General features: G+C 50.9%; 1 protein-coding gene across 1 annotated transcript; it reads left to right on the forward strand.

The window, feature by feature from the left end:
* Nucleotides 1-1,007: 1,007 nt before the first annotated feature.
* Nucleotides 1,008-16,225, forward strand: LOC109896505 (zinc finger and BTB domain-containing protein 38-like). Its single transcript, XM_020490762.2, has 2 exons — nt 1,008-1,273; nt 6,918-16,225. The coding sequence occupies exon 2, from the start codon at nt 6,934-6,936 to the stop codon at nt 12,655-12,657; it is 5,724 nt and encodes a 1,907-aa protein (XP_020346351.2). The 5' UTR covers nt 1,008-1,273; nt 6,918-6,933; the 3' UTR covers nt 12,658-16,225.

Consider the following 16,225-nt stretch of genomic DNA (forward strand, 5'->3'; position numbering starts at 1 on the left):
TATTCACTAATGCACACCGTAACAAAACTTATTTCAACGGAAATGAGTTTGTTGTTGGACAAGTTGAGGTAGTTCCTCCCCGCTTTGTTTTCTTCAATTTGTTTCAAAGACATTCTGACAACGGCAAGGGAAGATGTTATCATTTTGACATAAAGTAACACAGCAAGGCCACGCAGATGTCTGTTGACTGTCAGTCAAACAATCAATCATACAGCAGAGCAGGGTGGAGTTGGATTTAGGGTCACTCAATCATGCAGTGAACCCCAAACACACACCTGACTTCTTCTCCATCGCTCGCTCCCCATAAACTTCAACCCTTTAAACAGAGGCAATAAAAACAAAGACAGTGTGTCCCTGCCGTTCTCTCCCCCCCCCCCCCCCTCTCTCTCCCCCCCCCTCACTCTCGAACTCTCTTTGATCTCTGCTTCCCTCTTTCCGGCAACTTCACTTCCATCGGCCATCCAACTATTGTCTGTAGTCTCTCTCTGTCTCCCCCCTCCCCCTTTCTTTCTTTCTCTCTCTCTCTCTCTCTCCTAGTGCCCAGGATTTTTTTGTTGTTGGCATTGCTCCTGTTTGTTTTCAGCCATTTTGGGGACTGGCAGTGCTCGTAACAAACTGCTTAAATGGCGTCCTCTGCCTTTCTCTCTCTCCCTCTCCCTCTCTCTCTCTCTCGCCCTCCCTATCTTGCCGGGCTTTGTGTATATAAAGTAGTGTGTCTGTGTGTGTGGTTGGAGAACAACACTTCCAAATAAAAAGAGGATTGGATTCGGGGTGTGGGGGGGGAATTCACTTGCTGGAAAAAAAGGCAAAAATACTGACAATCATGTGCACAACTGAAGTGAGAGAAAGAGAGTGGAGCAAGTGAGAGAGAGTGGATCAGGTGAGAGAGAGTGGAGCAAGTGAGAGAGAGTGGAGCAAGTGAGAGAGAGTGGAGCAAGTGAGAGAGAGTGGAGCAAGTGAGAGAGAGTGAAGCAAGTGAGAGAGAGAGAGTGAGGGGGAGAGAGAGAGCGAGGGGGAGCGAGCGAGCGAGAGAGAGAGCGAGCGAGCGAGAGAGAGAGACCGAGAGAGACAGAGTGTGAGAGTCGCTCCTGCCCTCTGTCTTTACACACTGCTGCCTGTGTGTGCGCCGTCTCTCCTTGCCTGCACTCTCTCACACACACACACTCACGCAGACGCACGCTCACACAGACCGAGGGAGAGAGCGGATAGAGCGAGCAAGAGAGAGAGGAGGGAGAACACATCGCAGCAGAGATGCAGCAGGAGGTTTTCCGAGGTACGTTGTCTTGTTGTGTGCTTGCCTAGCAGTGAAAGGGAGGCTGATATGTTTCTCTCTCTTTTTCGTCTGCTTGTTTTTCTCAGTCACGCCATTGCCTGGTTGTTTTGTATGTCAGGAGAAATGTAATATTTGTTTTAAGTGTGTGTAAGGGTTGGTGTGTGTCTGTGTGTGTGTGTGTGTGTGTGTGTGTCTGTGTGTGTGTGTGTGTGTGTGTGTGTGTAGGGGGCCAATAAGAGGCCTTGTCTCCCTCCTCCTCCTCGGTCTCGCTGGCGTACCACGCAGTTCTTTTTCAGGAGCGATGACTCGTTCAGAGATTGTGATGAAACTTAAAAAATCTCTGCGTCTTTCGCATCTGCATGAAACACTCCAGATTGGGGGGTCTAGCTAATGTGTATCAGAGCAAGGCGGTAGACGTGAGCATGACATGGGCTCTGTGTGAGAAACCTTTTCTCACTGTGACTGGTCAGCCGACTTAACTCCCAAAATGACACAAGGAGTTGGTGAAAAACTTGCACATACACGTCCCTGATAGCGAATCTAGCGCCGAGGTTAAATTATTCTCGCCTCTCCTGTCTGTTCTTTGGTGTGTCATCAAAATATCCTTCTAGTGCCAGGTTGTTATTTTGGAAGCGGAAGGAGGTTCTTGCTAAGCCTTGGAGGGCATTTTAACGTCACAGACCCATTGTTGTTTCCCTAACCAACCCTGCTTTCTTTTTCCAAAACAACAGTCCCTCTGCCAAATATTTCCACATTCCTGGTCACCATGGCCACCAAGCCTCTGCCTTCACTGTATGGGAAATATGACCTACAATGCCACAGGGCTTTAGGGGTCAGAGGTCAGGAGTTATAGGGAGCCTCGTTGCTTAGCGCCAGTGGCAGTTGATGAATTTCCAGCCAACAGTTTTCTGTTTGACTTGTTGTTTGTATACTGGCTAGATTATGTCAATGGCATCCAATGGAAGACTTGAATACCCTGGCAATGTTGGTTTTGCGTACAATTTCCACTTAAGCCATTCCAGTTGTCCAGTTCGGAAATGGAGATTTAAGTGTGCAATGTTACGCATAAATCTTTCGTTGATATGAATGACTTTCGCAGAAGTATGATTTGACCAGAGGTTTGAGTTATGTATGTATCTATAAAGTCAGGATTTGTCCCTTTGCTGGGTGATGCGCTCTAGTCGTACGGTTGAGAAATGAGGAGAGCAGAAGACACATTTCTGTTGTTCGCTGTAACTGTGGACAATAAAGTTGTATTGTTTTACGCTGCACAAACCTAACTGACCTGCACTGTGTCTTCAGAGGGACTGTGTGCAAAATGTTAAATGGTTTTGGAAAATTACCCCAAAAAGGTCAGTGGGTGTTGTTTCCATTCTCTATTACAGGGGTCAGAATGATGATAATTATGTGCCGGGTTGAGAGCTAACGGACCATGGAGTGTGGCGTTTTAACATGGAGCAGGCTCGCTGGTGCGTGGAGTGGCATGCCAAATTGTAGCGATACCACAGATTACACTGAGGGGGAGGGGGGGGGGCCATGTTGACACGCTGAGCAGGATCTGAAAGACAAGGAAACCATGAAATCTGGACCAGGAAGAGATGTGTTTGAAGTTACACTATCTACCCTTCCAACCCTCCTCTCTCCACCCACCCACCACTCCCCGACCCTCCTCTCTCCACCCTCCTCTCTCCACCCACCACTCCCCGACCCATACCATCATCCCTTCCTCCCCTGCTCTTCTCCTCCTCCTCCCTCTGCCCATCTGGCTGGCTCCTCCATGTTTTCTGGGCCGGGGGGTTATGGAGAGTTCAGTGTCTCTCCCTCTCTCTGTATCCAACGACAGCCCCCTTTTCACGACCCAACTGGTGCCCCCCTTGCTGGCCGTTCCACACTGGGGAGAACCCAACCGACACCTTCCTATTTCCACAATCCCACTCCACTCGCTCACAGTGCGGAACGAGTAAACCCCCCCACACACTCTCCAATCCGGCCCCCCACATTTCCCCCCTGGCTGAAACCCACCCACCAGTCTCTTGCAGTAACTAGTCTATGGCTGGGCTGCACATATAAAGGAGATGGGATCAGAGCCATTGCATACTAACTGATTAGGACTCTAGGTACTTTTAATAGTGGCATGGTCACTGTGACACAAGTGTAGCGTTGATGTTTTTCCTCTTGCTGACGTTGTGATTCTGCCTTGTGTTCATCTACGTAGCTTAGTCAGTCATTTGTGCCACACAAACCGTACTTGCACTTTGCTGTTCTGTTTTTGTGTGTGTGTTTTTTCTCTTTTCAGCACCGTGGGTGAAAATAGATGTACAATCCTTCAGCGGACATGTTTGTTTGTGCGGAACACTGTGCTTCAGAAGGGCACTGTATTTTGTGGGGGGCGAGGCTGGGTCCTTGGCACACTGAGGGTCAGATGCTTGCTTGCGTGTGAGGGGGGAGGGGGTGTATGCATGCGCGTGACTGTGTGCGGTGCGTGATTGTGATGTGTGTGTGTGTAAAGCTCCCCGTCACGCTTGGCCAGACCGTCGTTCAGGGCCTGTTTGTGGAGAGGCAGTTGTGTGCGTCACAGCGAGATGAAGAGAGAGAGGGCGGCAGACGCATTTTCCCATTTGTGGCGTAAACACCAGATGAAATCGTGACATTTCTTTTGCCCTCACGCCGTCTCACGGTGTGTCCGCCTACAAGTAGCTGGCGTCTAAATGACATTTGTTTGTCATTTAGCAGACACTCTTATCTGGAGCAACTTGCTGTAGTGAGTGCAGACATTTTTCATACTGGTCCCTCATGGGAATTGAACCCACAGCTCTGGTTTTGCAAGCTCAATGCACTACCAACTGAGCCACACGGGACTAATACCAAGTGACAGTGTGTTGTCAGAGCAGACTGCACAGTAAACATATCCACATATTTCTCAAGAAGACACATCTACTTTAAAGGGAGACTTCAGGATTTTGGCAATGAGGCCTTTTATCTACTTCCCCAGAGTCAGATGAACTTTTATGTCTCTGTGTCCAGTATGAAGGAAGTTAAGCCGTGTGCGGACAGGATATGGTTTACTGGGTATGAGCACAACCCACCACATTTGTCATTTTAGTCCCGTCTGAATCTGCCATGTCAGTCATGTTTACTTGGCATGTAGTTATTATTCCAGCCCTGAAAAAAACCTGTTTTTTTGGCTGAACTCCTAGGTCCTCTGATAGTCCCGTGTGAATCGTCATCCCTGTGTTTTTTTGGCTGAACTCCTAGGTCCTCTGATAGTCCCGTGTGAATCGTCATCCCTGTGTTTTTTTGGCTGAACTCCGAGGTCCTCTGATAGTCCCGTGTGAATCGTCATCCCTGTGTTTTTTTGGCTGAACTCCGAGGTCCTCTGATAGTCCCGTGTGAATCGTCATCCCTGTGTTTTGAGGGATATTAAAAGAGTTAAGCAGGTGCTGTACCCAGGTTGGGGAAGAAGACGGGACCAAATGGATGTGTAAAACAAAGTGCTATGCCCGTAGCCTACAGATGAATGAACTGTTTTGTCACATATCAACTTTCCTAGTACCGTACTTCTCTCTTTTTTTTTAAAGATGAAGTGGACGATATTGTGCCAATGAATTGATAAATTGCCAAATCCGTCAGGTAGTTAAATGTCTGCGTAGGTTAGTTCATGGTTGTCATTGATATGGATGGTTAAGCTGACTGTCTTTGACCTGAAGGTCATTAGGTCAACATTAGGCCATCCCTAGACATTTGAAATATCTTTACGACAAAAAGAGCCTCCAGGCTCCTGTCATAACGGTCCATTTTGAATGAAAAAAAAAAAAAAAGAAATACAGGGGCAGTTTGGGAAAACTAATTCCCTCCGTGTTGTGCTGGAGTAACCATTACATAACCGACGTTGTATAGTAATACTAGTCCTGTGCGAATAGGGCTATAGAGGTAGGTTGCCAAAATAGTCACTGTGTTTGCCTGTATATCCAGGGAAATACAGAGCAAGTGGGATTAGCAGCGTAGTTGTGCGACTTTACTGTGTATTTCGTTGTGTATCATTTCGGTGTATGGCTGGCGTGTCCATTTCCCCCTTTATATCCTCTTTCTTCAAAGCTCCTCTTATTCTGTTCTGTAATTCAGTTCATTCCACCTCTACAGACTCTCTGTCTGTTGCGGATTGCGCCCCTGCTTCTCCCCATTGTTTTACTTATAGTTTTACACCCATGGCATCAGTAGTTTGTTTTTGTGGCTGTGGGTGCTTGCCGGTGCCTGTATATATGACTGCGTGCATTTCTGCCAATGGGGATGTGTTTGTGTCTGTCTGTCTGTGCGCTATCTGCCTTTCCGTCGGCCTGCGCTGTGTGTATGTGTGTTCCTGTTTCCAGCCTGGCCCTCTCTCTTCCTTTCTCTCCCTCTCTCTCCCTCTTCCCTCTGCAATAACAGTGCTGACCTAGTTTCTGCCTGTTCAGGGCTGCCTGTGGAATTTTACAGAGGCCTTTCTGCCTTGCTGCTTGAAAACACAAGCAGAAAAGCATGACTGTGGATTTTTATTTTTGTCGCATCATTAAGGCCTCAACATCCATCTCCCCAATCTGCAGACCCCACAGAACGGCCTGTGCTAAATAAGTAATTACAATAAAATTGCCTATTGCAGGCGAATCTGCGAGCTGGCGTGTATGAATAGATAGCAGGCGAGTGGATCTGCCGCAATCGCTGCTAGAATTAGAATGGAAATGGGAAGCGCCCCGTCGATCTTTGCTAGTCCTCTCGAGCTTAACTGCGACAGAACCGGATGCAGCAGGCGGAAAAACACCCCTCCTCCACTATCCTCCCCTACCCTGCCTCCCTGCCTCTCTCCCTGGCTTCCACTTTCCTTCCCTCACTCTCTCTCTCCCTCTGCCTTCACAAATAATGGTTAGAGTCATGGCCGGCAGATTCTGACCACTACCAGGAATGGGCCAGCAGGCTGTGATGAGAATCACCCCCATTTCCCCCCCACCATGTCTGTTAAACGGGACCTATTTGTTTTAAGTCCACAGGGCTATGGGATGCAAGTCGACACTCTATTCCAAGGGAATCTTGATTAAATCTTGATTAAATCTGAACGCCTTCCAATTAGGTGACGTGAATGTTGTGACACAGCCAAGATGGATCCCTGGAATTTCTTTCCAGTCTCTGTGTGCTGAAATCTAAACCAGCATTACCACATATTCCTTCTTCTTCTCTCTTTCCCTGCTCTCGCCATTCCTTTTTGGATTTTAATATCAGCTGACGTTTGTTGCGCTCTTAAGCAACTTTAAGCATTTCCTTAGCATAATTTCCTTAGCATAATTTCCTTAGCATCGTTTCCTTAGCATCGTTTCCTTAGCATCGTTTCCTTAGCATCGTTTCCTTAGCATCGTTTCCTTAGCATCGTTTCCTTAGCATAATTTCCTTAGCATCGTTTCCTTAGCATCGTTTCCTTAGCATCGTTTCCTTAGCATAATTTCCTTAGCATCGTTTCCTTAGCATCATGAAGGAATCTTTTTTTGGTATTTTTTGGGGGGTATTTTCTTTCTTGTATAATACATTCAAATGTAGTGCTTATCCACAGCAACTTACAAAACTCGCATGCAGGGATCCATTCTAGCTGTAACACTCATCTCTTCTTGTCGTTTCGCAGGTTTTGGGGGCTGGTCATGGTGTCCTGGCTGGAGGTGTTGGACCCCCTCCACGCAGGCCTCTTCTTGCTACGCCTGAACGAGCAGCGCCTGCCCGCCGGGCCCACCCTCTTCTGTGACGTCAACCTCATCGCCACCAGCGACGCCAAGTTGGCCGCCTGCTGCCAGTACTTCCGCCAGCTGCTGCTGTTGACGTCTTCCCCACCGCCTACGACTCCTGTATTAGGCAGCCACCACCTGCCGTCTACCCCCTCTTCCAGGCTCATCCAGGGGGCTGAGCTGGACCTGCCTAACCTCCAGTCCTGTGTGCTGTCCAACCTGCTCGACTTCATCTACTCCTCCCGTGTTGCCCGCAAGGGCTCCAAGGGGACCAGGCATCTGTCGGAGGCGGGTCTCAGCCTTAGGGTGCCCATCTTGACCAATCTGGTTGAGGAAGAAGAGGAGGCGGAACCAGGGCAGATGAAGGGTAAAAGCCGGCAGTGCCGAGGAGGGGAGGCCATGATGGAGGGGCTGATGAATGATGAGGCAGACGGCCCCGAGAACGCTAAGATCACCCTCAGCTTCCCCCTCAGTGCCGCCCTGCCCGCCGCCCTCACCGTTCACAACCACCGCCCCTCCTCAGCCACATCCTACCCCCGCCGCCGACACTCCTCCTCGGCCTCCAAGGCATCCAACGAGGTGTCAGCGTGGAAACTGGATGCCACCACCACAGACAAACGGCGGCCCTTTAACCCCCCCCAGCGGGACAGCTCCCCGTCCTCTTCCTCCGCCTCCTCTTCCCCTTCCTCCTCTTCCTCTCCTATGGATCTTACCGCACTGGTCAAAAAGGACATCAAATCCCCCCCACCTCTTTTCAAAGCCGGTCTGGACACCCAGTTCCACAGGTTCCCCCCCAGGTCTTCCAATGGGCCTTTAGGTGGTTACCCAGGGGAGGGTCACAGACTGACCAATGGCACGGCCTCACCCTCAAAGACTGCACAGATCCTGTTCAACCTGAGCACCGTGGCCTATCGGGGCCAGGGGGGGCGGGGCACAGACAGAAAGGAGAAAACAGGGAAAAAAGGAGGGAGGGTGGGCAGCCCCCAAGTTGGAACAAACCTACGTCCACCCAACCTCCACCTTTCTCCTCCTCTTCCTCACCCCTCTGAGTCTTTCACTCTTCCTCCTCACTCCTCCTCCACCCCCCCAGATGGCCCCGAGCCGGAGCTGATATGTGGGGTGTGCCACCGCCTCTTCAGCTCCGCCTTGTCTCTCACGGCCCACATGCGGCTGCACCGTGGCGGCCGGGCCCTCAGCTGCCAGCACTGTGGCAAAGCCTTCATCCACAACAAGAGACTGCAGTCCCATGAGGCCTCCTGCACGCACGCTCTGAACCCGGCCCTCCCATCTAGCATCCCCCTTCTCCCCATCCTGGCCAAAGAGGAGCCCCTGGAGGAAGGGGAGGTTAGGGTGGAGGGAGGACAGATTGTGGGGGCAAGTGAAGAGGATATGAAGCCTGGGAAAGGGAAAAAAGGGCGAGGTCTCCTGGTTCGGCATGAAGGCGACGTGTCAGAGCTGGTGGGGGACGAGGACCACTTCGTCAAGGTGGTGGACGGCCATGTCATCTACTTCTGCTCGGTGTGCGAGCGCTCCTACATGACCCTGTCCAGTCTCAAGCGTCACTCCAACGTGCACTCGTGGCGCCGCAAGTATCCCTGCCACTTCTGTGACAAGGTGTTCGCCTTGGCCGAGTACCGCACCAAGCACGAGGTGTGGCACACGGGCGAGCGACGCTACCAGTGCATCTTCTGCTGGGAGGCCTTCGCAACGTACTACAACCTGAAGACCCACCAGAAGGCTTTCCACGGCATCAGCCCGGGCCTCATCTCCAGCGAAAAGACAGTCAACGGTGGTTACAAGCAGAAGGTCAACGCCCTCAAGTTCTACCGCCTGCTTCCTATGCGTTCCCAGAAGAGACCCTACAAGACCTACAGTGACTCCCTGGCCAACAGCCTGCTGCTGCCCCCGTCTGACCCCTCTGCCGTCCCCTTGCCTCAGCCCCTGGACTGCAGCCTGCCCGGCTCCCTGGACCTTCACAGCCTCATCAGTTGCTCTCTACCCAAGGGTGTGAAGCCTGACCCTGACGAGTTCCCTGCTGGCTTCCCCCTCTCAGTGGGCCTAGAGCAGGGAGAGATCCCCACACTGCCCCCCTCCCTAACAGGTATGGCCTTAGGGAGAGTAGCTGACAGAGAGACAGAGTCAGAGCAGGTAGATAGCTGTGGCAGCAGCTCCAAGGCATCCGTTCGTAACAAAGTCAAAACTCCAAAGGTCAGCGGTAGCCCAGAGTTGGGTTTGTCTTCTGTCATCACATACGGCCACTCCAAGCCCTCCGTCATAGTGCATGGCACAGCGGCGCCATCCGTCATTGTCCATAGCAACCAGGTCACCTCTGGGGCCGGGAAAGGCCCCCTGAGCAGTCCCTCCCCTGAAGATAGCAACAGCCAGACACTCCCCAAGGTCAGTGCAAAGCCTGTTAAAATTCACAGGGAAAGTACGGAGAGTCATAGGAAGAGAGCTAAATTAGTGGATAGTTCAGATGCCACAGAGGAGGGGGAGAGGAGATCAGAAACAGGTAGGTCCCATCATAAGTCCCGCAAGGGGCACAGCAAGAGTGACAGCTCCTCAGCCAAACAGTCGGCCACAGGGTCAGAGGGCAAAGGGGCCGGGCCGCTGTGCCAGATCACGGTGCGGATAGGCGAGGAGGCCATGGTCAAACGCAGCATCTCCGAGACGGACCTCAAGAGGGACAGGAGCCCCCCTCCTTCCAGAGCCAAAAGGATGGACTCCTCCCCACATGACTCCAAGGAACCTCGCCACTCCCACCACCACCACCACAAACACCGCTCCCATCGCAGCTCTAGTGTCGAAGCTGAGGGGGAGAGAGGAGGAGATGGGGAGAGAGAAAATGGAGAGGGGGACACCCGGAAGAAAAGCCCAAAAGCCACGGGCAAGGTCAGAGAGTACTACTTCCGCCAGGAGGTGCGCAAGCAGGGGCAGAGTGAGGATGATGAGGACAACCTCTGGAGGCCCTACTACTCATACAAGCCCAAGAGGAAGGCCCCTCATGCCCACAAAACAAAGAACTGGCAACGCAAACTCCACTACAAACGCTCCCTCCGGCTAATGAGGCGGGCAGAGAGACTCATGGACCATGTGAATAAGGAAGACCAAGAGAAGGAGGATGGAAAGATGGATGAGGTGGAGCAGGAAGTGGGGGAGGTGAAAGATCACATGGAGGAGGGAGAGGCACCTGAATCGTTCAGTACTTCCTCTATACCTTCAAAAGAGAAGGACAAAGAGGGGGAGGGAGAAATCGGGGAAGCCCACCTTAAGCTCGCTGATCCTCCCCTGGTCTCTCCCCAGCCCCCATTGTCTACCTCAGTCCCCCCTATGGACACAAAACGCCGGCCCTGGTCCGATGGAAGTGCGTCGGAGTGCGATACGTGTGGCCGCTGGTTCTCCAGTTCCAGGAAGCGGGATAAACATGAGCTTAGCCACCTGCTGGAGTTTGTGTGCCTCCTCTGTAGGGCCCCCTTCCCTTCCAGGGACCAACTAGAGGACCACCAGAGAGCCCAGCACCCCAAAGCCCCCAACCCCTCGTCTGTGCCATCCCGAGCGGGGTGTCAGTCTCGAGATGAGGGCATGGAGACAGAGACGGAGTTAACAGAGGTAGACCGGGCAAGAGAGAGGGTTGTACTAGGGAAGGGAAGTCCAAGTTGCCTAAGCAGGAGGTCATTGGCGAGACACACCTGTCCGCAGTGCCATAAGGTGTGCAAGACATCCTCAGCGCTAAACCGCCACGTGAGGCGCCACGAGTTAAGCAGTTCCCCGGAGAGAGAAAAGGAGGAGACGCAGACAGAGTCAAAAACAGCAGCAGCAGCAGAGACAACAGTTAGCACTGTTAGAAAAGACGTAGACACCACGAGTGACCATGTTCCCATTGTTCACTCTGTCCCCGTTATCAGCTACCCTATCCCAGAGACACAGCATAGTAGCGAGGCCATAGAGCCGCTGCAGTGCACGAGCCAGCCTAGCGAGGTGAAAGCAGAGCACCAAACTCCAACACTGTGCAGCGGCCCTGAACTCAAAGAACTTAATGAACTCACAACTCCCATTCCTGACAGAGAGCCCAGTCCTCAGATTATTCAGCCCCCTCCAGAGATCCCCACAGCCGACCGGCCGACACCATCTCCCTCCCTCTGCTGCTCCTCGGCCCTCCAGGGTGTGCTGGTCATGAGCAGCGGAGCTGAATGTCTGGACTACCGGACCCCCAGGAAGAGGAGTCTGGAGGGGCAGAACCACAGGAGGACCAGCCCTGCACCTGTCACTTCTCCAAATATGGCCCCGACCTTGCAGATGAGAATCAGCCATACTGCTGCTCCTCTGTCCGTTCCCATGACAACAGTGCCCCTCCAAGGGGTCTGTGGTGTGAAGCAGGAGGGTGATATTGTGGGAAAAGGACAGAGGGAGGGATGTGGGATGGGCCTCCTCCATCATGCTGGTTTTAAGAACTCACCAGTGGCCCAAGATCTCAGGGTCCCACCCTTGTCCAGGAGCCCCAGTCCCAACCAAGCACAAGACCTGACCATGTCCTCGATTCTAGCCAGGGAGAGGGAGGTGGAGAGGGAAAGGCAGAGAGAATGGGAGAGGGAGATGAAGAGAGAGCTGGAAAGGGAACAGGATATGGAGAGAGAGTTGGAAAGGGGGAGGCAGAGGGAAAGGGATATGGACAGAGAGCTAGAAAGGAGGAAGCAGAGGGAGAGGGAGATGGACAGAGAGCTGGGAAGGAGGAAGCAGAGGGAGAGGGAGATGGACAGAGAGCTGGGAAGGGAGAGGCAGAGAGAAAGGGAGATGGAGAGGGCTCAGCAGTCAAGGGGAGCATCACTACAGGAGCAGCCCAGAGACATGGAGGGGACCCTCCTGGTACCCAAAGAGGAGCCGATTAGTCCCGCACCGTCCCCGATACACACACCAATTCAAACTGCTATTAACAGCCCACCCTTGCAGAGGCGGCCCTCCAAGTTTCCCCGCCGCTTCCCCACTGCTATGGACCTGCTGATGCAGGCCAACCAACAGGTTGCCCAGTCCCTGCGTGGCACACAGGGTCTCCAGAGGTTTCAGTTGCCCCCTGGGTCGGTCAGTGGCAGCGACCGCCCTTCTGCCCATGCCCTGCTGCTCCCCCGGGACCCCCCACCGTCCGAGGAAGAGCCCCTGGACCACTCCCCAGCGCCATCGAGAGACCCTCACAGAGGGGAGGTCACTGCCAGGGGATACCCCATGCAGGACTACCCGCTGCCCCTCATCGTCCAGGGTGGCTACCGCTCTGGCAAGAAGCAGGAGGACAACCTGCTCATGTCCTACCCGACGGGGCCTCTCTCCTTCGGGCCGCTGGGGAAGATGGTGCCTACCGGGGATCTTGCCAAACTGCCATTCTACCCCGACCCCTACCACCTGCTTTACGGGCCGCAGCTGCTGGCCTACCCCTACAACCTGGCCACCCTGCCCATGGCTCTGAACATGATGGCCCCTGGGGGGGAGAAGGTGGAGCCGTTGCCCTTCCTCCCTGCCCTCTTCAACTACGCTGCTGCAGCTGGTCCCTACGCTGGCATGGCGCCACACCACCTAGTGGGGAACCCCAGCCACTACAACAGCAGCGGCGGCAGCAGCAAGAAACAACGGGACAACAGCAACGGAAAGTTGTAGAAGGTGTATATAGAAATGACATCTGAGGAATATTTCAAAGTGGACGACCAGTCCCTGTAGTGGAGAAGGAAGGGTGCCATCGGCTCCTTTGTAGTGCGTACACTTGCACAGTCCCCTGCCTCTCTTTTGTAAAGTAGCGATCAGAGCCAAAGCGTTGAATCAGGAGGAGGGATGATGGGAAGTGGGGGAGTGAAGTAAGAGGAGGAGAGAAAAAAGACAGATCCATCATTCCCCTCTCCTTTCCTCTGGCTCGCCCCATTCACCTCTGGTTTCTGTTCTCACGTCTTTCAGTAGTAATAGTTCTAGAGCTTGATTAATTGTCCTCTCAAACTTGTTACGACAATATCTATAATATAAGAATAACAACAGCTAACAGGGTGTGTTTTGCGAGTCATTTGTTTCGGTCTGCTTCCCATTCTGTTGACCGCATATAAATACAGGGGAGGCCTTGTTTTAGGGACAGAAGGGATCAGCCAAAATGGACATAATTCGACACGGTGGGAGTCGGAGCATTAAATTACACTGTGTGAGTGTGTGATATGTGTGATTGCTTTAGTAAACTTGTGCTCCAAGTGTCTGTGAGAGCTTTATATGAACAGGTAACATGCACAGTATTTAGGAATTCTGTTTGTGAACGCTGAGGTGGGATTCTGCTTGTTTGGCGTGGATGTGTGTGTGGATGTGTGTGAGTGGCTGTATGGCTGCCATCTGAGTGCTGATCGTTCCATGGGGTTCTGAGGTGTTAGCAACATTCTAACACTAGATGGACTAGGCATTATAGGTCAGTGCATAGAAGCATTAGAAGGAATTCCTCTATTTCCCGTTCACAAAGCAGCAACTCTAGCAAACATTTTGCCTGGAGTAGAATCTGTCAATTACCGATCTTGTGAGCTTATGTTACCTCCAGTAACCATAGTGGCCAGATGAATTTCAGTCTGAGTCACTAACCTAAGACCATAGTGGCCAGACGACTTTCAGTCCAGGTCACTAACCTAAGACCATAGTGGCCAGATGACTTTCAGTCCGGGTCACTAACCTAAGACCATAGTGGCCAGATGACTTTCAGTCCGGGTCACTAACCTAAGACCATAGTGGCCAGATGACTTTCAGTCCGGGTCACTAACCTAAGACCATAGTGGCCAGATGACTTTCAGTCCGGGTCACTAACCTAAGACCATAGAGTGGCCAGATGACTTTCAGTCCGGGTCACTAACCGAAGACCATAGAGTGGCCAGATGACCCAGGTCTGCTTCGAGGTTCATGTTAGTTTTTACCTTGTGCATAACAACTGGAAAACATTCCTAGAAAAAGGAGGGGAAGACTTGACACTTGTAGCTGTTATGCACATGTACTGTAGCTGGCCACTGGGTGACAATCATAGGCTAGTGTAGACCATACACTTCCAGTTGTCCTTGTACTCATCTCATTTCTTCCAAGGATTGAAAATAATAAAACAAGAATCAGTCAACCTTTTTATTCTTGTGGCCTTTTCCCTCCCCCTGATGCCCCCTGGTGTCCACCAAAGACCCACTCCATTTGTTAGGCCGTGTTGAAGAGAGGGAGTGTACAAGGAAATACATAGAGATGGAATCAGGGCAGGGCAATTTCTGTGATCCTAAGAGAGAGATTAAAAGAGAAACACAGAGGCCAGGGCGCACCTAGGCCAGTACCCTCAACGGAGCTTCCTACATCTTGATGTCGAATCAAAAAAGACCCCTCCCCCTCCACTGAAAGGAGATAGAAAAGGACAAGGCGAATGGAGTCGGAAGACGCAGTAAGATCACGCCACACTGAGGTCTGCTTGTCTCAGACAGATTTTTGTGTTCCAATAGCTCCTCTCCTCCCTCCCTCCTTCTGCGCTCTGGGGTAGAGAAGCGAGAGGTGACGTAATCGTCTCCCACAGAGCTGGTGTTGAAGGGCCGGGCTTAGCAGCATCCACTGTGCCGCTCTGAGTTTCCCAGAATCCTGTGGGACTTTTTCCTGTTCTGAGTCTTTCTCTGTGTGATTTATGTGTTACACTACATTTTTGGATTTGTTTAACTTTTTCTACCCCCTTTAGCTAGCGAGACAAAAGTGGATTCAGCAAAAGGGGGTTTGAGTACACTTATAAATATGAATGTAATTTTAGTCAAGAGGTTATTGAAGTACAAAATGCATTAAAGGTAGATGGATTTCAGTTTTTCTGACTTGAAAAATAACATGTGTAAAGAGTCGTTATGAAGTCTGGTATGCATATATACTGTACAGTCCTAGGAACGTCAAGAAACTTGGGTTCTGTATCCACTAAAGCATGAGCAACACTCGCTTCCTAACAGTTTATATCCTCCTAGGTATCCAAAATCACTCACTTTCTCTTCCCCATAACTTTGTTTCTTTATCCTTCCACATCCTGTCCTTTTCCCCATTATCTCAGCTCTCAATCTCGGTTTTGTCTCGGTTGTATTTGTTCCGGAGTATAACCCCCTCAAAAAGAGCAGCTGCCATGCTTATTTCTCAGAATCAGTATGGGAGCTGTCCAATTATCCCCCTTCCTCCCCAAACAAACACACACTTTACACCACCTCTTTGAAGTGTGTAATGGGTATGTGTGTATGATGCCACCGCTGCGCTGTTCGTTTCGGGCAGGAGGACGAAAACACAGCGTGACCAACCGCAGGGGCTTGCGGCCTCCACTTGGGTGTGGTTACAAGCCTTTTGTGCGTCTCGTGTGTGTGTGTGTGTGTGTATCTCTGTGTGTGTGTGTGTGTGTGTATGCGTGTGTCTGTGAAAAAGGAAAACCAAAACAAATCTGCTTCTATGCAGCATATCCCTCGGGGTATAGGGACCTCCTGTATATTTTTTGTTGCCTTTTTCAGTGGTTTTGTTCCAGAGCCCCCCCTCCCTACCCAGCTGTAAAGACTCTCTCCATACTATACCTATCGAAGGCCATTTCACTATATGGACATATTTGTGTTTTGTAAAAAACATTTCTTATGCCATAGTTTTGCCATCATGGCAATCAATCATTGACCAAACGCCTGCAAATAGACATAAAGAGTGAATTCTGGTGATGATATACACATTTACAGTATGTTCAGTAAGTTCAAATGAATTGTGCCTCCGCTTTGATATATTGAAACGTAGCTGTATTGAAATGGTGAGGATCTTCCAGATTTCAGACAAGGTGCCTTTTTATGGCATAAGAAATGTAAATGGTATATGGCTGAATTGATCAAAATGGCAAATAACTTGAAGAAAAACATGTGGTTTAGAGTGCTATGAAGCTGGTCATAGTTCTAGGGGTGTGGCTAAACAGTTTGGTATTGTGTATGTTTAGGTAAATACTGTGCCATAGTTTTTAGAGTCCACAAATACGTTACCGTTTTCTTTCTTCTTCAAATATATCAAATGTTTTACTGTTGCCTGATAACGTTGTCTCTGGATTTGATACAAAGGCTTGTAGCCACAGCTTTCCCAAAGTCTCTTGTTTGTTTACTTCCTTGTTTCTTTAACTCGTTCCTCTTGTTCTCCTCTATCCTCTTCGCTACAATCAAACAAATAAAGTATTAACCTGATGACCCAACAGAAA

The sequence above is a fragment of the Oncorhynchus kisutch genome, linkage group LG9 (assembly GCF_002021735.2).
Source record: "Oncorhynchus kisutch isolate 150728-3 linkage group LG9, Okis_V2, whole genome shotgun sequence".
Lineage (NCBI taxonomy): Eukaryota > Metazoa > Chordata > Actinopteri > Salmoniformes > Salmonidae > Oncorhynchus > Oncorhynchus kisutch.